The sequence below is a fragment of the Ambystoma mexicanum genome, chromosome 9 (genome assembly GCF_040938575.1).
Source record: "Ambystoma mexicanum isolate Mex_15411 chromosome 9, UKY_AmexF1_1, whole genome shotgun sequence".
NCBI lineage: Eukaryota > Metazoa > Chordata > Amphibia > Caudata > Ambystomatidae > Ambystoma > Ambystoma mexicanum.
In genome coordinates, this window is record NC_090931.1 from 958,168,599 (window position 1) to 958,193,377 (window position 24,779).

The 24,779-nt window shown below is 46.3% G+C and overlaps 1 protein-coding gene across 1 annotated transcript in view; it reads right to left on the reverse strand.

Moving 5' to 3' along the window:
• The window catches only part of PPIG (peptidylprolyl isomerase G), a 776,344-nt gene that overhangs the window by 479,365 nt on the left and 272,200 nt on the right, over positions 1 to 24,779 (reverse strand). The window contains exons 8-9 of the mRNA XM_069616162.1: positions 10,054 to 10,083; positions 9,820 to 9,959 (exon numbers count right to left, since the gene is read on the reverse strand). Of these exons, the coding sequence (XP_069472263.1) occupies positions 9,820 to 9,959; positions 10,054 to 10,083 (170 nt within the window). The remainder of the gene's footprint in view (positions 1 to 9,819; positions 9,960 to 10,053; positions 10,084 to 24,779) is intronic.

The window sequence follows — 24,779 nt, forward strand, 5'->3', positions numbered from 1 at the left end:
TTCACTGTCCACGTTTGTTTGAGTTATTGCCAAACACTGCTCAGATATCTCAGTTAGCCCTGTTCACACTGGTCCAAGCAGTTGGCACATGGAATGTTTTTCACTGCAGCCAGACCAGATTTATTTTTTATGAGGTCACAGTTGAACTATTATATAGTCTGCACATTGAAATGCAAGGTTGCCTGTTACAAAGCAAGAGGATATCACAATCACACACTGTTGTACGTCAATTTCGTTGAATGTCAGATTAAAGTAGCAGTTAAACATGAACATTAACCGTTCTCATTTTTACCAAGCTGGTAAGTTCCTTTAACATGTTGTATAACGCAATTAGACAAGCTCTTTCCTATACGCAATTACTTTCTAAAAGTTCACTACAACTGGCTAAAGGGGACTTCTGTGGTCCTGAAAGTTATACTCCAAATCATTTCATAAGCAGGGACCGAGCCACAGGGTACCGAGTTGGACCAGCTGCTACTCTGTCATCCCAGGAGGAGGCAGGCGTGGGATTTGCTGGGGTCGCCCACCTGTCACAAACGAGGGTCCTGATTTACAAAGTGCACCATTGTGAAGCGTTTTTGTGAATCAGGTCTGTAGTATTTATTTCCTTTTGTCAAAAGGAGTCTTTCTACAAAGATGATCGTTCACTTTAGCGCTCAGTATAACTGAGAAGAGCCGGTATGTAACAGTAGAAAAATTCAGTTTTGTCAATGCTTTATAAAACATGGTCGTCCTTAACCCTCCCAAAACGTAGCCAACTATGATTGTGCTGTTGAATTCTCCACTTTAATTAGCATGTCCAACAAAGGAGATGTGAACTGCAAAGGTTTGGGAACTTCCCACGAACCTTTCAATTTGCATCTCCTTTGGTGGGCATGCTTATTAAGTCAGAGTGGAGAATTCAACAGCACAATTATTGTTAACTCCAGGGCCTTCGGAAAAGCCTTGTTCAATACGGTAAAATCACACAGTCAGGCAAGATTTTCTTTTTGCTGCTTTCGTCCCATACACTTCTATTGGGCACCCTTTCTTTTTGCGTATTTTGAACCCTGTCCTGACTTTGTGGAGGCAAGTAATGCATTCTGCTTTACTTCCCTTGCCCCTTTGATCTCTCTTAAGGGGAAACTATGTGAATTTTGTTTATTGTCACAATTGCACACATTTGTATTTTGTTTATTTGTATAGCGCGCCTGGCCCAAAGGCATTTGGGTGCATATCTCAGATTACATTCACATGGTATACAGCATAGTAAATTTACAAAGAAAAATGTAGGGAGAGTCACATAATGTACATATAGTGGACAGTAAAGGTGGGAGTCATGTAGCATACAAACAAAGCTGATATAAAATAGATTACAAGTCAAATATTAGAGGTCGATAAGGAGATCTGCAGTGTATATACATAGAGTAAAAAGACCTCAGAATAGAGGTGCAAGGTTATGCATGAATAAGTTAATGTTCAGAGTGCCAGATTTAGGCATCTTGGGTGACCAGCCACATCTTGGCTTGGTGCTTAAATGAGTGGATGCAAGGTTCAGTCCTAATAGAGTTGGGCAATGAGTTCCATAATTTAGAGGTAAGAACCGGGAAGCTTGCCCCACCTGCTTACTGCAGTTTGTATCTCTGTATGTTAAGACCGTGTGCGTGGGCAGATCTCTGCGGGCGGATAGAAGAGTGGTGGGAGAAACAGTTTAATCAGGCCCCCACCTACCTGGCAGTCACACATTTGTGTGTGATGGCAAGCGTTTTGAGGGATATTCTTCGGGTGACTGATAGCCAATGTAGGCTTCACCAAGTGTCCGAGATGTGTAGGGATCTAGGGAAGTTAGTGCTCCCCTGATGGCATTGTTTTGAATAACCTGGAGTTTAAGTTACTTTGACTTGTCCCTAGGTACAGTGCATTACAGTAATCGAGTTTGGACATAACCAGCATTTTGGCTAGTGTGGTGCAGTTGGGTGTAGTAAGGAAAGGGCGGCAGGCTGAGATAAGTTTGCACGTGTATACAGAGTCTGAAATAACAGCTTTGGTTTGTCTGTTAAGCGAAAGTGTGGAGTCGAGGTACATTCCTACGGTTTTGGTATTATTGGAGACCTGAATGGTGTTGCCATCAATATTAAAGGCTTTGAAAGCCGGATCCAGTCTGTTGAGCCGGTTTTGGGAACCTAGGATGAGGAGCTTGGTCTTGTCGTCATTGAGACAGAGCTTGTGTTGGGCCATCCATGCCTGTATGACTTGATACATCTCATGGAGAGCCTTAGTGTTCGCATTAGGGTTGCCCGTAATAGGAATGAGTATCTGGGTGTCATCAGCATAGTCGGTGATAATCGAGTACGTCAAAAAGTGGTGTTGTGAACACATTATAGAGTGTAGGGGAAACACAAGATCCTTGGGGAACCCCACATAAGACTTGTGATGTTTCGGCGGATGCAGAGAAGACCCTCATGGACCTGTTGTCCAAGAACGATCTGATCCAGGTGGTGGCTTTGTCTGAGAAGTGGGCAGCAGTTTTGAGATGCCGGCAGAGGATTTGGTGGTTAACCAAGTCAAATGCCGCTGATAGGTCAACTAGTAGTAAGAGGGCTAGTTTACCATTATCTTTTAGATCCTCAATTTGTGTATTTAGGTCAATGAGTGCAGTCTCTGTTCTGTGCCTGGGTCGGAAACCAGATTGTCTAAGGCCAAGGAGTTGATTAGATTCCAGGTATTCCTGTATCTGCAAATAGCCAGCACGGTCTAAGATTTTGAGCAGAAAGGGGACGGTGGTGATGGACATAATCCTGAAGTGTGGTTAAGATACTTTGTGTATCCTTATACCTTTTCCTATAGCTGCTTTTTGGTTAGTTTCACCTAGGATGAGCTTGTGGCTGCAGTTATTATTCCGTGCCTTGTTAATTTCTCGTGCACTTTTGCATTTACCGCAAATGGCTACTAAGGGTGGGTAGCACCCTGGGATGGCTGTGGCTCAAGGTTTTCGCTCGTCCTTTGGCCATATTGTTTTTTGGCCTTCTTAGGTTAGGAATTGCCATATATGAAATACCCTTGCCTGACCCCTGCTCAAAGATAAGTGCCTTCTGAGGCGTCCCTGGACCCATCAGTGGACTGACCAGACGTAGCCTTAGAATGCATCCTTGGAACTTAGAGGATATCAACTTGTGTAACAAGACGTCTGCTCCTGTATATTCAGCCTTCTTGCATAAACATAACCTGTGTTGGGCCTGCTTCTTTCTTGATCCATTGAAGAACTTATGTCGCCGCCTGACAATGGTGACCCCTGTTGCAACACTTCTTCGGTCCCTGGAGGTGTCGTGAGGTGGTCTGTCCCACAGAAGTCTTCATCTTTTTTCTTTTCGGTGTCATACTGTCTGGAATAGATTCCTGTATACCATAACGGACCAAAAACGAAATACTGCTTCTTAACTGCACCTCTGCACCCATAACCCCAGGGTCTTGCTCGACAGGACCAAGCATTGTGTCTCCATCAGATTACAGAACACCAGCATTGGTCACTGCAGAAATCTGAGCCGGGGAGGGGGGACAAGTTAACCTACCTGTTTCTACCTCCCCCCATCCTCCATTGGTCATATGTCCTGTCCCTAAATCAAGATTTACTGACTTCGGTCGGTAGAGGTCTGGTCAATGATTCCTTCCTATGGCTATCCTAAGGATTGCAAATTAGTGAGTTTACTTACATGAACTTTACCAACCTTTTTGACTTTTGAATCAACCACTGGCATCATCAAAATCTCCTAGTAAAACTAACCGTAAAAGTATAACTTTGGAACTGATGACTTTAGGGCATAAGGCCCCAAACCACCTTACGGTTGGACACTAGGTGTTAGGGAAATTGTTCTTTGGTTATTCTAAAGCGTGTTTAATGAATTGGTAGATGTACAATGGAAGATAAGTAGATGGTTCGAACAAAGCCTTATGAAAAGGTTAACCAATCAGTAGACAAAACAAACTACACATTGACAAGCCATACTCCTACTGCGCCTTCTAAAGCTGGTAGGAACCTTTTCAGAAACTAGAAAAAGTAACCACATGCAAATGAACCACCCACGGCATGTGGTTGAAGAAGGTAATCTGTCTAAAAAGGACCACTACAAAGGGGTGGGGGGAGTGAAGGGGAGAGAAAATACCCATTAACGTCATGAGTGTTGTGGTGCAAGAAGTCAGAGGAACCAAGGTAATGCAAAGACTTGAGAGAATCCAAGTCCATGCTGCGATCTGAAAGAAAGTTCAGAGAAACCAGATGTTTCAGAGCAGCCAAGGACTTTGCGAGTCCAGACAATGCTCCAGATAAGATTTTGAGATGGGAGTATTTTACACCCTATTTTTAAATTTTGAGAGTAAATGTGATTGCAAGAGAGTAAAATCGATGTGACATCCAGGCAACATGTGCAAAAACTGTATGGAAAACATCACCATGGGGAAGCTTTCTGCATTGTGACAGAATACACCTTTCATTATTTCTCTATGGTCTGGCCGTTTGATCTCTCCTGTATATATTTAAACATTGAAAACACAAAAACCTAGACAATTACATAGTAAAGCAAACATGAATTGTATTGTGTCTTTTGAGGTTCGATTGCAGAATTGTCTTTGGATGGTAAATGAAAGTCCTAATTTCCTGGAGCTATTACTACCTAATGGTATGCCAATGTTATGATACAATAGTGCAGAGAGGCAAGGGCTCCATGCTAAATTCTATACCTAATCTCATGATCAAATGGTCATTTATATAGCGCTACTGGCAAAGTGCTGTACATAGAACATATTTATCACAATCACCACCAAACCAAAGTTGGTACTCGTATACCGACCTCGAAAAGATGGAAGGCCGAGTTGGCCTTGCCGGGATTCGAACCTGCAACCTACAGATCACACACAGATCCCAGAAACAAGCGCTCAACCGGCTGAGCTATCTTATTAGCGAACAGTCCGTAAACTGAGTATCGACTAAGGAAAAATAATCACAGTGCCTAGACGTTGGACAAACCACGTATGAAGCGCTACATAAAGTTAAATACCTATCTGGATGTCAAGTACAGGTTTTGCTGAGTTTCTATTTAAATTACAAATTTAACTTTCATTTGTTTGTTTTTGAACAGCGCTTGCACTTCCTAGAGAGTCAGGTTTGGGATGCTTTAATTGTAGTCTTGCAAATTTGAGAGGCTATAACACCTGTGATTGGTGTAATGACAATCACTCACCCTTGAGCAGACTCTACTGCCACTGACCATTTATAGTAATGTACTACATTGACTGCAAGGTTGAATGGATGTAAACTAGAATGTGCATACTCATCATTTTACACACTTTTTATAATAGTGTAAATTAAATTAGAAGTGTATAAATGAACTGCTGCCACATGATTATGTACACAGCAAAGGAACTCTGAAAAATACAACTGTGCAATACTGGTTTGCTTGCAGGGGGAAAAAAAGCATTTGTTACAAGTAATTACGGGCCCCATCACGAGTTGGGCAGTAGCGCTTAAATGCGGTGGTAAGGCAAATACCACTGCATTTAAAAGTTGGCCCAATCATGAGTTGGGCGGAAAGTTTGGAGTTATACCTCCAACTTTTTGCTGGAGGTAAATCTCCAGCTTTCTGTCCTTTTTCAGCCGTTTTTGTGCGCTATTACTGCCAGTGGTATGTCCCCGGTATATGACCGCCAGGGCTATGACTTCTGGTATTCCGCCAAGGACATGGTGAGGCCCCAAGTCTCAAATTGTGGGATATATTGATCCACTCAACAGCATTTCCCCACATCACCAAGTTGCATTTGTGCAAGAAAGCAGCAAATGGCTGCGCTGGCTCCTGTGCGCACCATGGCCTCAAAACTGTGGCAGCAACAAAAAGATGGCTACACCGCCCTGCCAAGCACACTTCAGGCAGGATTGAACATGGGAACCCACTGAATGAGCGTCAGGGACGTCATTAAGGGGTCGCCAGAGGTCGCAACTGCGACCTCCGAGGTCTCCCTCACGACCTCTAAAAAAAGGAAAATAAAAAAGTGTTTTTTTTTTTTTTTTAATGCAAGCTCCTGGGCTGTGGCCAGCACCAAGTGGCTCTTTACTTCTGGAGTGGTTGGCTTTCTTGTTCAGGCCTCTTAAAAAAAAGAAGAAAAATAATAACAGGAGTGCCAGAGGTCTAAACACTTTCAGCACTGACCCTAAATAAGAAAGAACAGGAATACCAAATAATGTGACTTTCTTGAATTCTGTACAATTGCTAGACTCATTATTATTTCAGGCACACTTCAGGGGGTGAGTCACTGATTTAGTTTGTTCTTAAACGCCTAAACTCAGCATTTCATCCTTCTGAGGTCGATAAATGAGTACAAACACAGGTTGGGTGATATTGGGTGTAATTTTTTCTATATAAAGCACTTAAGCGTAAGTGCTCCATAATAACACATTATCATTTGGTCATGGACGTCTGCTTGCATTCACAGTAATTTGATAATATGGGCCTATACACACTGATCTTAACGATACAGATGGCGATCCCTTCTTGTATGAAATGTACATCACATTATAGTGATATCGTAGCCATATCTTTTTATAGTGTACAATGCTATGTGATGCCACTTCTTGTTTTGTCAACGGGTGAAAGGTCGTGTTCCATCACTTCACGCAATATCACTTCGGGGTGGGGTCAAATGACATCTCTTCCTGTGAGGTCATCAGGGGTCAAGGGTCATGTGATGTCACTTGTGCTACCCCTGGCATTTTGGTGAAATGACGTCCATGAGGAGCGTGCCAGTGTGTTCTGAAACATAAATGGAATAAAGTGAAAAGGCAGCACTGCTTTGCTGAAAACCAGAATTCCCCTTCTAAATGAAACCTTTCCACCCTTTACAAATGCTGCTTTGACACTTATTCCATCTGTTCTCTCTTAAACCACTGATTAAAAGGGCCCTGCCATGCCCAAGATATTTCATTGTGCCTCAGCAAAACCAGGCATGATTTCTGAATGACAGGCCCTGTCAAACCAACTCTGAAAGAAATCAACAAGGAACTTACACTTAGTCACACAGGAAAACGCGTTAATTTCTTTACAAATGTATCAAAGCTCAGTAGTTGAAAAGAGACTCCAGCTATCTGAGCCAGGTCAGTTTCAAAGTATCTGTGCTTCAGACAAAACTCCTGCATTCAAGAAAATAACTATAGCTGCAAGACAGTGTGGGAATCTGATGATGCAAATTCGAATTTGAAAGGAAATGCTAGCAGTTTAAAACATGTGTAAAAATGGGATTTTGCTAGTTTGTGTTTAATCATTTGTTATGCGCACCAAACCCATACATAAGAGGGAGCAGCAGTATGAAAATGCAAAGCTTACATAGTTACAAATATACACCAGGTACAGTACATAATTACAAATATATACCAGGTACAGCAAATTACAGAAATTACATAAATATAGAGTATGCAGAATGTGCACATATATACAGAAGTAGGCTGGCCTTTACAGTTGCAAGAATATGTCATGTGCAATGTGCATACATATGCAATGCATAATCATATCCTCCGTATATCACTAGTGTTCTCAGGTAGGCCAATGTATCGGGTAAAGAAGGTCAAGGCTAAGGATCTGTAGCGATAATGTGTTTTATGACATTTTTTTTGAACTGTACGTAGGGTTGGTCAGCTCTCAGGTCTTGGGGCAGAGAATTCCACCATTTAGCAGCCTTTACAGGAAAGCTATTGCCACCCATAGTGGCACGCTTGCATTTTGGTAATGTCAGACAATTAGCATTACCAGTTCTGGTTGGTCTGTAAACAATTCTTCTCTGAAGTTTATCTGTCAGGTAGGTAGGGGCCGCGTTATTGAGAGCTTTATGAGTCAATGAAAGCGTCTTCAACTGTATTTTATTGGCCGTGGATAACCATTTGTGAAGGCTTCTAATAGGAGCAATGTGGGTTCTTTTGTTTATGCCTAGGGCTGCTCTTAAGGCATTATTTTGTAAGGTTTGGAGCTTATGGGTAGTCATTCTATTGGCACCACTGTAAAGAGCATTACAGTAGTCAATTCTGGAGAGTATTAAGGCTCTAGCTAGGATCAAACAGCTGTCGTCCTAGAGGAATGGCTTGCCAGCTCTGAGTAGTTTGCACGTGTAAGCCGTGGAGGAAGTCAGAGATTTGATCTGTTTATCAAATGACAGTGTAGAGTCCAAGTAGAATCCAAGGGTTTTTACCTGCTTGGAGACTTTAATGGAATTCCCATCAATATTGAAGGAGAATTCCTGACCTAGTTTTTTAATGTTGGCCTGTGAGCCTAGAATTATCAGCTCAGTCTTATCGTTCAAGCATAGGCCATGAGTGGCCATCCATGCTTGGATGATAAGATATACTTTATTCACCAATCCCGTGTCCTTACTGTGATCCCCAGAAAGCGATTTAGTTTTCCAACTTATTAGACAATCCTAAAATGCTAGGGAAATAAATATGCACAGGGCTTCGGTTTGCTCCATGAGCATCTACACAACACAGCAGAAGCTGAATGGAAAGAAAAACATTCCTTTTGTCACAGTCTACAGTTTCTTTTTTAGTTTTTTTTTTAAAGACTTCAGAGAAATAAATTCAGTTTCAGAGACTTTTCTCCATGGCTTGCAATTAAATCGATGTAGATACAAAACAAAAAAAGTGTGCTGTTTCTGTCAAGAGACCTGACCTTTGCACTACCCTCTGCACTATACTGTGCGTAAATGTACACAGGAAAATAAAGCTGTCGTATTTACAAAGTTTACATGCGTAAAAAGTCCTGGCATGAACCTTATCTGGAGGCCCGAGTACAGAGAAGATTTATGTATTAAAAAGGAACCAAAGACTATGGCGAGACCTAGTGAATATGGGTTGCTCAGAATAACTGCAGAAGACAAAACCGTGGCTAACACAAGGAGGGTGTTGGGGGAGGGGGTGACCAACTAAAAAGAGCATGCAAGATCGGTTTTGTTTATGTGATAGGCAATGACTTGGAAAGAATATTTTTATCAACATTTTGTTGCCCAACTGTTTCAGACCGTGTGTCCTAGACTAATGTTACCCTGAAGGCAATGAATTTAATAAGATTAGGTCTGGGCCTTTCTGTTGGTCAATATTAGAACTTCTGTTATTAGAACAGGGTGTCCTAAGAGGAACAGGCTTAAGAACATTCTCAAGATGTTGTCATATCAACATATCACCAAGACGTGAAAGGAACACCTGAAGACACTCACTTTAAGTCATTCCCATCCCTGAAACGTGTTCATTAAGGATTTCCCCATTACTTCTAGAGCCATCCTTAACTCTTTATCAGAGTTTATCCAACTTGGAACCGTATCTCGTAAAGCTTACTAAAGAATAGCGTTATGAATAAAATTGTTACATTGGGTCATTGCTTTAAATCCATGCAGACTCCAATCATAGCCATAACTGTGCACTACTGCCTCAACTCACCCTACGCATATACTCCACAAATACAATGTACATGTCCCCCTTACCATCTCTTGTTCTCTCTGCACACCTAAACACACATTTGTATCCAGCATCCATCTGGATATTGCTCACCACCACAGTGATATGCAAAATACTCTGTTGCCACAGAGTGACAGGTCCCCACAATACAAAAACAATATATAAAAAATAGTTATCAGACTTGAAACATTGTAGGTATTTTGCTATAGACAGTATTCTTTAATATTGTCACTGATTAGCTGAAAGCAATTAAAAAAATGTGTCCAAGACATTGTTTAATTTAACTCCTCCATTAATTTGTATTCAACCAGAAATACTCTGAGGATTTACTTTGGTATGAACACCAATTTGAAACTCACCTTTGGGCTTCTGAATTAGCTCTCCACAATTAAGTATTCGCACTTCTGCTTGTGGTTTGCTGGTTGCGTCAGTCTTCTGGTTTTCAATTTCTCTTACAATGTCCTGTCCTGTAAGGACTTGTCCAAAGACAACATGAAGACTGAAAAGGTAAATAAAATGTTAAAAAACCAGCACTAAACACTGCATAAACAAACACATGCCTACTGGAAAAAGTAAAAATATGTAATATTTACCCATCTAAATGAGGTGTTGGTTTTGTCGTTCTATTCACGTCATCAGAATAAAGAGTTAAAACAAAGAAGTAGAGAAAACACAGTTAACCTCTCTAAAAGGAAAAGAAATACAAATCCAGTGAAATAGGGCAATGGTGTGGACCTAGATTAAAATATTTTTAACAAACCACAAGATTCATTACACTTAAAGCAAACACGTAGATCAGTTAACTGTAAAATAAAGAACAATACAGTTTTCCAAGTTGAATTTGTATGTTTTAGGAGGGCTTTCCTAAGCCCTGTGACACTGGCAAAAAATATATTTAAAAAATGATATACATCTGTGGCAGATCAGTCTAGACTTGATTCTTAACAGGGGGTCAGGTTTGTAAAAGCTACAATATAACCCAAGATAGTAACAAAGGATATGCCAAACAATATTTGAAAAACACTGAAGAAAAAACACAATTGCCATAGAGAAGGAAATGTGAAAATGTCACAAGAAGAATTTGAAGTCACCTTTTAGGCACAGAGTTAAGGACAACGACTTTGAGGGGGGTGGGGGAGTTCACTCTAAGGGTCAGGGATACAGTTGAGAACAAAAAATAATGTTCTAGTTTCCGAACCAGAGGAAAACCTTATATTCAACAGCATAAAACCAAAAAGAAAGTTCTACAGTCATAGGAAAGCAGAGTTCCAAATTGTTCTGGAGTTTGGAAACTGCTTGTTCTCCATGTTAATTGAAGGTCCAATAACAACAAGAATGACTTATGGATATGGAGAAAGGGAGATGTCAAGGTGTCCAGTGTCAGCAAGTGTTGCGGTTCAATAAATAAGGACCAGGGTATGCAGATGAAGGCTCCTGTTGAGAAGTTTTTTTCTGAATCAGCCCTGTTGACAGATTCTGAGAAGCCATCCTATTCGGATGAACAGGAACAAACACTAATGTCTAGTGTAAGGATGCAAAAGGAGGAGACCGACAGGTGGCATGGTTGTTCACATATTGTCTTAGAAAATCAAGAGAAAACCTTGCTTGCCCTGAGAGGTTTCTCTGTCTCAACTAAAATACTAAGAATTCAGTCAGGATGTAAATCCAGAGTCCACCATCCTGTGTCAAAACCCTGCATATGTCCCTTACACTTGTAACTAAACAAAAGGTAGTTGATGATTTTGGTCCAGAGGAAATACTCCCTTCTTCTGAACAACAGTTCCAATTGTAAGCTGGTCCTAGGCCTAAGCGAATGACTTCTTTCCCCAGGTGTTAATCCCTTGCCAAGGTACAACACAAAGTTCCAGGTTGAAATGTCAAAACAAGCAGCAATGTTCTCAGTTCAACTCAACATCAACATTGCTTATTGCCCATAGTTGCCTCTTCACTATTGGGTTGCTGGAGGGTACCTCCCCACTCCAGATATCTTGCAAATCAATTTCCAAGAGAATGACTCCCTTCTCTGGGTGGCTGGCTCTCTGTTTTTCTTCACAAACACAGCCAGGGGAAAGGACATCATTCACCTGGACTTTTTTCACAAGACCTGGGAAATGACTCGCTTCCCCTAGCCTTCCGTGGCTTTGTACTCACACTCTCTTGATTGTTACTTTCACAGTTTACCACACCAGGGAGAATGACTCCCTCAGGCTTCTTATTACAAAGCACAACAGCTGGGGTAAATGCATCAATTACCCTGGCCCTTCTCAGGCTTCTTGTTACAGTTCACAACCATAAGGGGAATGTCTCCCTTCCCCTGTCCTTTCTCAGGTTTAATATGACAGTTCACAATGCAAGGGGGGAATGACCCCCTTCAAATGGTCTTTCTCAGACACGTTTGCTTTGGATCCCCAAACCAGGTTTCTTCTGTGGTTCGTCTAGGCAGACCTGGTTCACTACCATGCCAGGTACTGCCACGAGGAAGATGCAAAGGGAGGCTCTCCTCCTTTTAATGGTGCAGGTTCCAGACCCGGTTCTCTTCACCATATCTGGGTTTTGTTATACCCGATTCACTATCCTGCCAGGTATGGTAATCCTCGTTTCCTTTCAACACTGTATCTGGGTCCCAGACCCTGGTTATGCAATATCTCTTATTCTCCGTTACGATCTCTGACCTTCTGGAGGTTTGCTGGATCCTCTCTGCCGGACTCTGGGTCTTCCGGTGCCTCAGACGGCTTTCTTCCTTCTGCTTTTGTGTGTGAGCTGTCCGTCACAGCTCTGCAGCGTTTCTTCAGGGCCTGGCTGCACATCTCTGAAGGACTGCGTGGTCCGATGGCATCTCCCGCCTGGACCTCTTCCTTCTGCGGTTTCCTGTCGGTCTGTGCATGACAGACCAGAAACGACACCTGGGCTCTTCCACTCGCATCCCTGTCATCAGCTCTGCCTCCAGGGAAGGTACGACATTCTCGTCAGTCCTTCCTCGCATTTTAAGCATGTGCCTTGGTATCTAGCGCACTCAGTCAGGTTCTGACGAGGATTCCTCATGGCTCCACGCCTCCTCCTCGTCTCAGTACATTTCAATGGGAGTTCGATGAAGTCCTCCTTGTTCTTCTTCATCAAAGAAGTGGGTGTACTACTAACCCAACAAGCATAAATGGGATAGGGTAACAGGGTAGGAGAAGGTAAGGACGGGGTGTATAAGAGGTGGGTGAAGAGCTGCAATACTGGGTACCGGCCTCACCTCCCTGCACTCATCCAAAGGTACTCACCCCCACCCCCCACCATCCCCCTATCCCGCTCATGGAGAAGTGACTACATCCAAGGATTCATCACATAAACCAAACCCTATCTGGGTAGTGTGACTTCGCCACAAGGCTTTGACTTTGAAGAGTGAGTGGTGAATCTTTCAGTTAAGCATGCACAGAGAGCACTCTTAATTCAGGTAATGTAGAATATATAAAAATATAGCTATTTATTTAGGCCTCAGTCAACTCTAATCAATTAAAAATGACAAGTAAAACATTCACTACCAATATGTATACATTCACCTTGGTGAACTCTGCCAAGTGCACTTACACTCTACTTTTAACCAGTTATAAATAATATTCAATGTAGTGTAGTAAAGCAAGCAATCAAAAATAGAACCAGGCAAGTAATCCGGACATTGAGGTTGATAATAGGTTGAGAAGGAAGAAGTTTGCGAACACCATACAAAAATGTAGAACTAAAGTCCTAAACTTAAAGTCCTTCCCTAGCTAGAAAAGGGGATTGGTGCCCTTAGCATCACAGATCTCACAGGAGACTATGAGTCTCTTTTAGGAAATCGCACAGGTGTTGGCTTGAGCCAACAGGTAGTTGTGCTTCAAAGTTCAGTAAAAACAGTAGTACCTTCTTTAAAAACCCTCTCCCAATCCAAACCACCTTGTGGGAACCGCAAGGGAGGGTACCAGGCCAGAACACCACTGTGTTCAGGGTAGGCAAGGGAGAGATCAGGCTAGGAGTTTACACCCATACAATCCTATGCAGAAGGGGGTGGGGGTGAATGGAGAGGGGCAAAAGACGTATGTTAATTCACTCCCCATACTCCGAATAACTCAGGGACCACTGTAGGGAGTTCCTGAAATCGCTGGAACTCTGGATCCGTGCCTGGGTTCGGTTGGAAGAAGCATAGGGGTCGCAGGTGCAGAGGTCTCTTTAGGAGTCGGGTTCTTGGTCTGCCAAGTTTGCAGTTCCATGCTCAGATGTACAGGATTCTGGACAGCTGGCCACTCGGGCCACACAGATTTCAGGACCAGAACTCAAACAATGACCTCCAAGGACTCCCAGGACACGAGGCAGGCAGTGATCAGCAAAGGCCACTTGAACAAAAAGGAGAAAGACCACCCTTGTGCGAGAACAAAGAAGCTGGTCCTGCAAGGCCCCTCTTTGTGGAGAAGAGATGCAGCTTCAGAAAAATGCTTCTTGTTCTGAAAGCAGAGGATCTGCATAGTCGCATGGTTCAACTCAGTACAGCAACAGTTTCAGTGAAGAAACCAGGACATCTGGATAGCCCACAGGATGGTTCTGGGACTATTTAATGCGCTTCCAGCAGCTGGACCTTCAAGTAGAGGTCGGGACTGGTTGTTCACACTGTTAAAAATGGATTTACAAAATCAACCCAGGGGGTGGATTTTGGGAGGCCAACCTATTATGGTGAACGGGGAGACACCCCGAGATCTTGCCAAACCCAACCAAGGTAAGGCTGCAGAGCAGAAAAGCTTAGTCCAAGGGGGGCTGTGTGATGAATCTGATGGTGCCATCACTCCTTTCCCAGCGGTGGACTCTCCTCATGTGGCCAGGGGACAGCAGCCGCTACCTGACTCGGACCATGGAGGCAGCTATTTGAGGGAAGATCCCATGGGAGAGGCAACCCTGAGGCGTGTGACATGACATCATGGGATGAGACAGATTATCCCTCTTTTCCTTTTGAGGAGATCACCTCTATTCCCCATGCCTTAATGGCAAATTGTCATAACTCCCCTCACCCTCCTGTGAAGACTACTGAGAATACGTTCCCAGACTCTGCATACAAGTCAAGAACCACCGTCTCTTAACCCCAAATACAAAAGTACTGTAACGAGGAAGCTGAGCAGAGTAATGAAGATCAATGGAGGCCAAGAACACAAGGCGCATACTTGATGCTAGGCCATTTAAACTGCTAAACCAGCTGACAGAGAAGCTGGCGGGAGAAGTATGAACCTCTCAGTGTCTGCCGAGGGACTGCTGGGCTAGTGAGAGATCTGTGGTGCCAACCAGCTCACAGAAGAGGACGAGGAGAGCAGACTGCACGAGATGGTATGCTGTGGGAAAGCCAGAAGAGGAAGAGGAAGACAGGCTTCTGAGCGCACACAAGTACTCAAATGCAGCCTCCACATCGCTCGAGCACAGAAACAATCAGAGCAAGCGATTGGGAACCACGAGGGGCACAGAAGCCACAGAGCAGAGGCGGCAAAACCAGAGAAAGTGAGCGGGACACAAGAATCGCTACAGGTTTGCTGCAGAAAATCAAACGCCCACCAAAGAGGGCCAGTGTGTCCACCTAAGGGAAGCACGGACAACAGGACATTTCGGCAATTCGACCCAAGGCAAATAAAAGTAAATGAAGCATATGAGAAGGAACGAGAGATTGAGTATTTCTTAAAGAGACAGAACAGAATAAATATAAGAGACTGTCAAGTTTGCAAGTGTACGCAGTGCATCTATGAGAAATCCCTAGCAGGAATGTATACCAGGCAGATCCAAGTTGCAAGTGTATTCATATGAGGTGTGAAGGCATCATGAAGCAGACAACAGGTTCAAGTTTAGTCCATAAAGTATTAATTCAAAATGCAGGATGGAGCAAGGCCCAGCATTCCCTATGCTAAGGTGAGATTTCCATACCTAAAGAATACTAAGGATAGTTTGCGTCAGAAAGTCCAGAAAACATGTCCGTCTGTGTCAAAACCTATACTTGCCCTCACGTCTAACTGTATCAAAATAAATAGTGTTCTAAGTAAAGGTCAGAGCTTCTTCCAGCGCTTGGTATATAATCAGTTTCCCCAAGTTAAAATAGTTCCAAAAGGGACTGGAAAAAACCCTTACTCCCCCATCCCCCCCTTTTTGTTGTTTGCGCCGGTTCTGAGACGGCGAGCGGTCCGGCTGCCTGGATCTGCGTTCCTCGAAGTCGCAGAACCCTCCATATGTAGAACCCTTTTCTGAGCGCTGCTGAGATTGGGTGTACGATATGGGCGTGGTCTTGGTAAGAATAAAGACTTCAACGTTTGCGAGCTGTTATTCTTGTCCAGCTCTTCGTCCGTAGAGGAGTGGAAGAGGGCCCCCCCCCCCGAACGGTAGATCTAGAATGCGCTGCTGGACATCCGGGTTGAATTTCGATGCCCGGAGCCAGGCTGTTCTACTCAAGTCCGTGGCAAGGCAGATGGCACGGCCTGAGGTATCGATATGAGCCACTGTGGATTCCATAAGGTCATGCGACACAAGCTTGGCTTCTGCTAGCCCGCCTTAAAGCATGATTGGCACTGGGTGGGGAGAGTTCCGGGAAGAAGTCCGCAATTTCGCGCCATGACCGTTGGTTGGCAGAAGCCAGCATGGCATCTGCATTGGCCTGCTGCAGATGCAAGGAGGCGTGGAGTAGATCTTCTTGCAGTAAGCCTCCAAGATCCTCTCCTCCTTGCCAGGAGGCCGAGGACGACTGAGGCTTGGAGTATAGTAATGCCGCAGCGATCAACGAGGAGTGTGGCAGAGGATGGGTCGAGAGCAAGAGTGTATCCCCCTCCATCTGCCTGAACTTGGCATCCAGGCGTCAATTGACTGGCTGGACAGAGTGGGGTTTGAGCCAACCCTTCTTGGCCAGGGAGACTACATCGGTTTGCAGTGGAATCCCCATGTTGGCAGAGGGGCGTCTCATGAGGACTTCAGCCAGAACCCCTCTGCCGGCTGTTGGACCTCGGGTTTGGGGAGGCCCAAGTACTCTGCCAGGCCAGCAAGACTTTCATGGAAGGCCCTGGCTGAGGATGGCGTGTCTGGATCCTTGTCCGTATCCTGCAGATCTTGTAGAGGAGTAGATGGTGCCAGAGGCTGGGGTACAGGGACCACAGTCGGAGACCGAGGAGGCAGCGGAAGTTGCAGAATTCACTGTGGAGCCGGAGAAGGCGGCTGCACCGGGGCCTAGGGGCTCGACGGAGGCATCTGTGGTGCCATTAATATGGCGGGGATGACTTCCCTGATGGTGTCTTTGATGATAACCCCCATCTGAGGAGACCGCATGAGGCTGAGAAACTTCTCGAAGAGCACCTCCTCACTGGCCAAAAAGGTGGCAGGGGGTACCGACAAAGTAGTGGGGGGGCTGCTGGAGCCGCTGCATAACCGGTCCATATGGACGCAAAGGAAAGTTGCCCTACGCAAATGAAGGGTAGACTGTAGGCCATGTACCTTGTTGAGGCCAGTCCTGGTGTTGGACGGGTGCCTCTTTTTGTTGCGGCAGCCATTGTGTCGAGCTGCCTGCCACGTGCCTGCGACGTGGTGCTCGGCCTGCTGGGCCCAGCCTCGTCCAAGACTCTTGCGTGTGGATCACAAGGCGTACCCCCTCGGCCCGGGGGTCGGTAGAGCTGCGTTTAGGCACCTCCCTCTGACACATTGCCGGTATTAGGGCGTAGCCCCCCGACGAATTGCTGGTGTTAAGGCATAGCCCCTCGGCCATGGTGGCGGTAAAAGGGCATAGCCCCTCGGGTGTAGACCCGGTACAAGAACCTTCCGGTCCCTCAACACTGCGCCTGGGAGGATCCGAAGATCCTCGACCCAAAGGCCAGTAGCTATAGCAGCCTCGGTGCACGTGGCGGTAGAAGGACCTGGCGGTCCCGCCCGCACGCCAAAGTCCCTGGGAAGGTTTCTCCCTTGCGAGGTGCGCTGGAAAATATCGGCCCTACTTGGGCCTGGTTCGATGCTTCACGAAGTTCTTGAGATCGAGGCGACCTCCACCTGGCTAGTTTGTTCTTCAGCGCCTTCAAGAACAGCGAGTCACACGCCGAGCATGATTGCCAAACGTGGTCTGGGCCAAGGCAACGTACGCAGAGGGCGTGGAGGTCTGAAGTTGGGATGAGCCCGTTGCAGAATGGACACCTGCTAAACCCTGTAGAAGTCGAAATGCGTCGGGGAGGAGCGTGACGCCTGAGGACTGAGTACCTAAATGATAGATAAGACAAAAAAGACAATGATGAAGTCTCTGCGCGTGGAATTACATGGCCGAAGCCAAGCCCAGGAGCGCTGGTGAATTCGGCCCGTTCCCATATACGCGGAAAAGGAGACTGAGGTGTGGCGCCAGAGGGCGGAGTCAGGGCAGCGCATGCTCCCTGGGCAGCCTGCCACTAAATTTAAAAGGGAAAGAATGTTTTTTCTGGTGAAAAAGGTTCCATCTCCCGTCCCTTGGAAGGGAAGCCCATGCAGTATGGAGGAAAGGGGACGGGACGTAAGAGTAATGGAGTTACAGGAAAGAAACTACTCCCTTCTCCAGCATTGGATCTTTCATGGATTCACATGGTGTGAATAGATTACATAGTAGTATGACAAACTTGGAGGTGTACGACAGGCAAACCGCACCCCATGCCCCAAGACATGACAACGAACCCAAAGGATGACATGTACCCACAGGCATGATAACAAAAATAAGGCAAAAAACAAACAGAAAACCCCCTGAAGCTGCAGGGCCTACCTTACTGAAACAGGCGTTGGAGGGCTGCCAGTTCCACCTGCACATGTCCCACATGTTGCTGCCCCAGACAGTAATGCCTGGTGAAGGTATGTGGCACCGCCCAGGATGCCGCCTGGCAAATGTCAACGAGCGGTATACCACGCCGACGATGATGTGGACCGTGTAGAATGGGCCTTAAGATTGCCCGTCAAAGGCTTGCCAGCTTTCGCGTGACAAAATAAAATTGTAGAGACCAAACAGGTCCTTGCTTGGAAATAGATAGCCCCTTGTTGGAGAGACCAAATGCCACAAACAACTGTTTCAACCTTCGGAAACCCAGAGTACGGTTAAGATAAAACTTCAATGCCCTCTAGACCTCCAGAGAATGCAGGGCTTTTTTTGCCGGAGTAGTCGCATTAGCAAAGAACGCTGGTAAGGAAATGGAAGCAAATTTGTGAAATGCCGAAGGCACTTTCGAGATAAAGTGCGGATTAGTAGCTAGGAGAACCTTGTCCCTCAAATCTCAGATACAGCGGGTCAATGACCAGTGCCTGCAATTCTGACACCCTTCTGGCAGATGTGATCGCAACCAGAAATGCGACTTTCCACGAGAGAAACTTCAAGGAAACCGCCGACATGGGCTCAAACAGTGGTTTCATGAGAGCAGAGAGAACCACATTGAGACTCCACAACGGTGCAAACCTCTTCTCCAGGGGAAATGTCCGAAACAGTCCTTTCAGAAAATGTTTAACCAACCGATCACTAAGCAGGTCTTGTGAACCTGGATATTGCCGCCAAATGCACCTTGATCGATGACGCCACGCCCCCTTGCGCAAGCTTTAACAAGTAAGGGAGAAACTAGGCCAGAGAGATGTCCAAAGGCTGCACCTCTGGGTGCCCCTCACACCAAGCACAGAACCGTGCCCATTTATGACCATACGATACATTGGTAGAAGGGGCCCTTGTCGCCTCCAGCATCCGACAACACTCTTGTGATATGACATGCATTACTTACCGTAAGAGCATTTCTGATGATTCTATCTGCTTAGATTCACATGCTGCGCATATGGTCCAACATCCAGTGGTAACCACGGAGTATTGCATCTTGTCTTTTGGGGACCGAAAGGGGACATCGGCATAGGCGTGTCTGTAACACTATCCCTATCGTGAGGTGTAGTGTTCCCAAAGTCCCTCACGCGCCGAGGTCCCTCCGATTGTATTTTTTCTGCTAGAGGGAGTCCAAGGCTATAGTGAGGGAGTACATAAAGAAAGTAGTAAAACATCTATGTTGCTTCCACCTCGAGCGGGGAGGAAGGGTGGGCGCATGTGAATCTAAGCAGATACAATCATCAGAAAATCTATTACGGTAAGTAATGCATGTCTTCTGATGCTTGTTAATCTGCTTAGAATCACATGCTGTGCATAGACTAGCGAGCAGTACCCAGAGTTGGAGGGGGTTGTGAGAAGGAACAGTAGAGAAAAGATGTCTTCGTACTGCTTGTCCCACCTGAGAATCAGACCTAGAATGCGTGTCTAGGCAATAGTGTTTTGTAAAGGTGTGTACAGAACTCCAGGTTGCCGCTTTGCAAATGGACTTAAGGGGAACATTTGCAATGAATGCTATGGATGCCCCAGTGCCCCGAGTAAAGTGTGCTCTGGGCTTGAAGGGCAGTTCTCGCTTAGCAAGAGTATAACAAAGTGAGATGCATTTGACAATACACCTGGAGATAGCTGATTTAGAGACAGGATCCCCTTCTCTACCAGCTGCCACTGAAACAAATTGGTTCGTTTTCCGCAGTGGTTTAGTTCTTTCCAGGTAAAACATGACTGCCCTGCGCACATCTAGTGTGTGTAGGCTTCTTTCGGCCATGCTAGTAGCATTCTGGAAAAAAGTAGGTAGTTCAATCGACTGGTTCACATGGAACTTCGAGATGAATTTAGGCGCAAATCTAGAGTGCGTGCACAGAACTACCTTATCCCTGTGGACCTTAACAAAGGGGTCTAAAACAGAAAGTGCCTGCAGTTCGCTAACCCTTCTGATAGATGTGATGGCCACTAGTACGGCCGTTTTATAAGTCAGGTATTTTAGACTTGCTTTATACATAGGCTCAAAGGAAGCTCCCATGAGCCTGGTCAAAACCACATTTAGGTCCCACCCAGGAGCTGGGTGAGACATGGGAGGATAAATCCTCTTAACCCCTTCCATAAAGGCCTTAATAACCGGTATCTTCCACCATAACACCTTTTGTTGTGATGTGGTGTAGGCTGATAGAGCAGCCAGATGAACCTTTAAGGAACTGAAGACTAACCCAGGGTCCAATAGATGGGTTAGGTACAGTACAATGTGTGTGGGTGAGCAATCAATGGTATTGACACCCTTGGAATTAGACCAAATGACAAACCGTTTCCATTTGCTGGCATAGCAATAACGTGTGTTCGGTTTCCTAGCTTCCCCGAGTATGTCCATGCACCACTGAGGGAGCTGTAGATGTCCAAACTCTATGACCTCAGGAGCCAGGTTGCTAAGTTCAGAGTTTGTCAGCATGGGTGTAGGGTCTCCTCCCTGTCCTGAGACAACATGTTGTATGGGCAGGGTAGTTTCACTGGTGGGGAGAGGGACATTTCCATCAGATGAGCGAACCAGGTTTGGCCGGGGCCACCAGTATCATAGTAACCAGTTCCTGGTGCATCTTGTGCACTATCTTGTTGAGAAGGGGAGTCACGGGGGTTGGGGGCGAGCGTAGACAAATTTCCATGACCATGTTATCCAGAGACCGTTCCCCTTGGAGCGGTTCTGGGGGTACCTGGAGGCGTAGTCTTGGCATTGGGCGTTCTGAGTTGCGGACAGGTTGATCTCTGGGAAGCCCCATTCTGCGAAGACGTTGGACACAATGTCTTCGTGCAGACGCCATTTGTATTCTTCGGGCAGAGGAAAATCTCTGCCGAGCACGTCTGCCAGAAGATTGAGTTCCCCTGGAACATGTTGGGACAACAGAAACATCTTGTGTTTGAGAGCCCATATCCAAATGTTTTGGGACAGCTTGGATAGCCCTGGAGAGGGAGTGCCCCCCTGTTTGTTCAGGTAATACATGGCTGTCGTGCTGTCTGTTAGAATCAGCTGTCTGCTGAAGCAGGTGAGCCCCCACCCTGTGAGAGATGCGTCTGTCATGAGAGTGGATTTCACTGCAGGGGTAGTGAAGGTTTTCCCTTTCAAGAGGTTTTCTCTTGACCAGCATTGCAGAGAGAGAACAAGGGCTGGCGAGACAACTACCAGATCTTCCCATTGTCCGTTGGCCTGACACCACTGGCTGTTGAGCCGCTCTTGCATGGGACGCATGTGCAGCCGCGCGTGGGGAACCAAGTATATGCACAACGCCATCATTCCTAGCAAGTGCATGGCCTTGCGCACCGTCACCTCGCTACTGGCTACATATTGAGGAATCTGAAAAAGCATGTTCTGAACCCTCTCATTGGAGGGGAAGACAAGACTGTCTTCCGTCCGATTTGGGGTCCCAGAAATTGTTTTGTTTGACTGGGGACTAGACTGGATTTCTTCTCGTTGATTGAGAAACCCAGAATGAAGAGAAGATCTACTGTTTTTTGGGTGTTCGAAAAATGTGTTTTATGCTGAGGCGATGTCTAAGGGGAGTACCTTGAATTGGTAATGCCTGCGCTCTATCATGAACCTTAGATATTTCCTGTGCGCTGGCAACATTGAAATATGAAAGTATCCATCTTTCATGTCCAACGTTGCCATGTAGTCCCCCTGGTTCAGCAGTGGGATCACTGCTTGTAGTGTTACCATGGAAAACTTCTGGGGTTTTATGAACTTGTTCGCTGGGCGCAGGTCTATAACAGGGTGCATACTGAGGTCCTTTTTGGGTACAAGGAAGTACACTGAATAAATACCCTTGTTTACCTGAAGAATAGGGACGGCTTCTATGGCGTCCTTTCCCAGTAGCGCTTCCACCTCTTGATTCAGGATCTCCAGATGGTCCGGTGAAAGGCGACGTGAGCGTGGCAGTCTGAATTGTGGAGGTTGGACGAATTCCACGCAGTACCCGTGGGCGACAGTGTTTAGGACCCATTGGTCTGAAGTTATCCCCTCCCAGGCCGTGAGGAAAGATGTTAATCGCCCCCCGACCGGGGTGACATGGAAGGGGACCTGTATCTGGTGGTCATTGTTTACCAGAGGCTGCGGCTCTTCTAGGATTGGGGCCTCTACCTCTGCCGCGTGGCTGACCCCTTCAAGGGTAGTATGCGGGGCTTCCTGAAGTTTGACCTGTGTTGAAATTTCCTATGCTATAGTTGTTTTGAACTGCACGGGACTGCCCTCAAAAGGGGGGGGGGGGTATTGGTTTGTGTGATCTGTTGCAGAGACTTAAAAGTCTCATGCTCTTTCTTGGCTGTTTCCAAGGCCTCATCAACCGCTTTCCCCGAAGAGGTTAGCTTCCTCAATAGGCTTATTGATGAGAGGCTTGCGTTTCGGGTTTAAACCCTGAAGTACGCAGCCAAGCGTGACTTTTTAGTAGAGTCCGTTGGGCCAGAGACCTGCCTGCTGTTTCAACCGTGTCCAGGGTGTTTTTATTTCCTGATCTTGATGTGGCAGTGTCCATGGGTCCGTTCCCTCTTGCTGGGTTTCTTCCCAATTGTCTATAGTGAGAAGAAATTTGAGTGTTCGACTCTCCACAAGACCTTTTCAGGGATGGATGATCAGAAAAACTGATAATTCTCTCCAGCCGATCCATAAACCCTTTGAATTTCTCTCTAGTCCATTTGGAAGACTCAGACGGGCCTACGGGTGGAAAAACGTCATCTTCCGCTCTATGGCGCCCAAAAGAGTCTCTTGGCCATCTTCATACGTATCGTGGGAATCGGGGCCCCAAACCGCATCCGAAGATTTTTCTGCGGCTTGCCCCATGATTTTAGGCAGACCCGGGATAAGCCCCACCGCCGCCGTAATCCTCTCAATGCAGTCTTCGATAACCGCCGAATCGGCATGAGATATTTGCTCTGATGGTCTATCGGCAGGTCTATCGGCAGGTCTATCGGCAGGTCTATCGGCAGGTCTATCGGCAGGTCTATCGGCAGGTGATTTACCTTCCGCGCCGTTAGAGGGCCTACCGGTCGTTTTTTTTACTAGAGGCCTAGTCTTAGCTTTCGGGCCTACCGCGGCCTTCGGGACCGTCGCAGCGATTTCCATGCTTCGACGTGTCAAGTTTTTGGAGTAGCGCCCTTACTTGTTTGATTGCCCAGTCACAAGAGACGCTGCTGCGGATGCGGGGAAGGCTTTGAATCAGCACGATCCGAGGAAACCGACCAAATCTTCGGCGGCCCCGTTAGCGCTCTCACCTTTTTTGATGAGGACGTTGAAACCGGTGAAGGGGTTGTATGCTTAGTGAGATGTGTTTGTACGCCCCTGTCGCCGGGTGTTGTCCCTGAAGCAAGACCAGAGACAGGCCTTAAAGGGTCGGGGACGGGAGTGGCAGACCTAGAAGTGTCCGCCTCGAGGTCCGTCACATCCTCAACTGATGTTTGGTCATCTGATGTGCCCCCGTCACTCTCAGCGAGTGTGGCGGTGGGGGAAGGGAGTTCCACCCGTGACCTAACGTACGCAGCCCACCACTTTACACGGCGCTCCTTAAGGGTGTTAGGCCAAAGGAGTTTGCAGGCTTCACACCGCTTTTCATCGTGATCTACAGGGAGACAGGCGTTGCACGTCCTGTGTTCGTCCTTCCAAGGATATCTGACCCTACACTTTAGGCAGAACCTAAAAGGAGTCCTTTCCATAGCCAAAGGGGAAGATAACCAGACCAAAAGGGTAAAGAGGGGAAAGGAAAGACATACCGAAAATATGGCCACCCTGACCCCACTCTCCTTACTGTAAAGGTCAGCCAGAGGGCCCGACCATGTGGACATTCCAGCCGCCTGATCTTAGACGCCGAATCCCACTGCCGTATTCGAATCCCGCGTAGTCTTCGTTGAAGATGTTCTTGTGACCGAAGTGACTTAACATGGAATAACCGACAAGTCGGTATAAGATAAACAATGTCTTCTGTAAGAGCTCCGCTATAGGGTGACCAGTTATCTGGGAAGAAAAAAACAATCTGAAGGACATCGGCGTGGGAAGGATTTTGGGTACACTACACATCATGATAGGGATAGTGTTAGAGACACGCCTATGCTGACGTCCCCGTTCGGTCCCCGAAAGACAAGATGCAATACTCTGCGGTTACCACTGGATGTCGGACCATATGCACAGCATGTGATTCTAGGCAGATTAACAAACATCAGAAACCTAGATGACCGAACTCGGCATGGTCTGGAGCCAAGCAGCCAGGCTGAGAGATGCCGGCTCGTGATGCCACACTTTGCCTTTGTCCTGCGACAAGAGATCCCGGTCTGCTTCTAGACGAAACAGCTCTTCTACTGCTAGATGAAGGAGATCTGAGAACCACGTCTGCCTGGGCCAAAACGTGGCTACCAAGATCACTCTGCACGGGTACTTGCGCACCAACTGGATCGTTCTCCGAATCAGCGGAAACAGGGCACACGCATATGCGAAGAGGCCCGTCCACGGGAACAAGAAGTTGTCCCCCA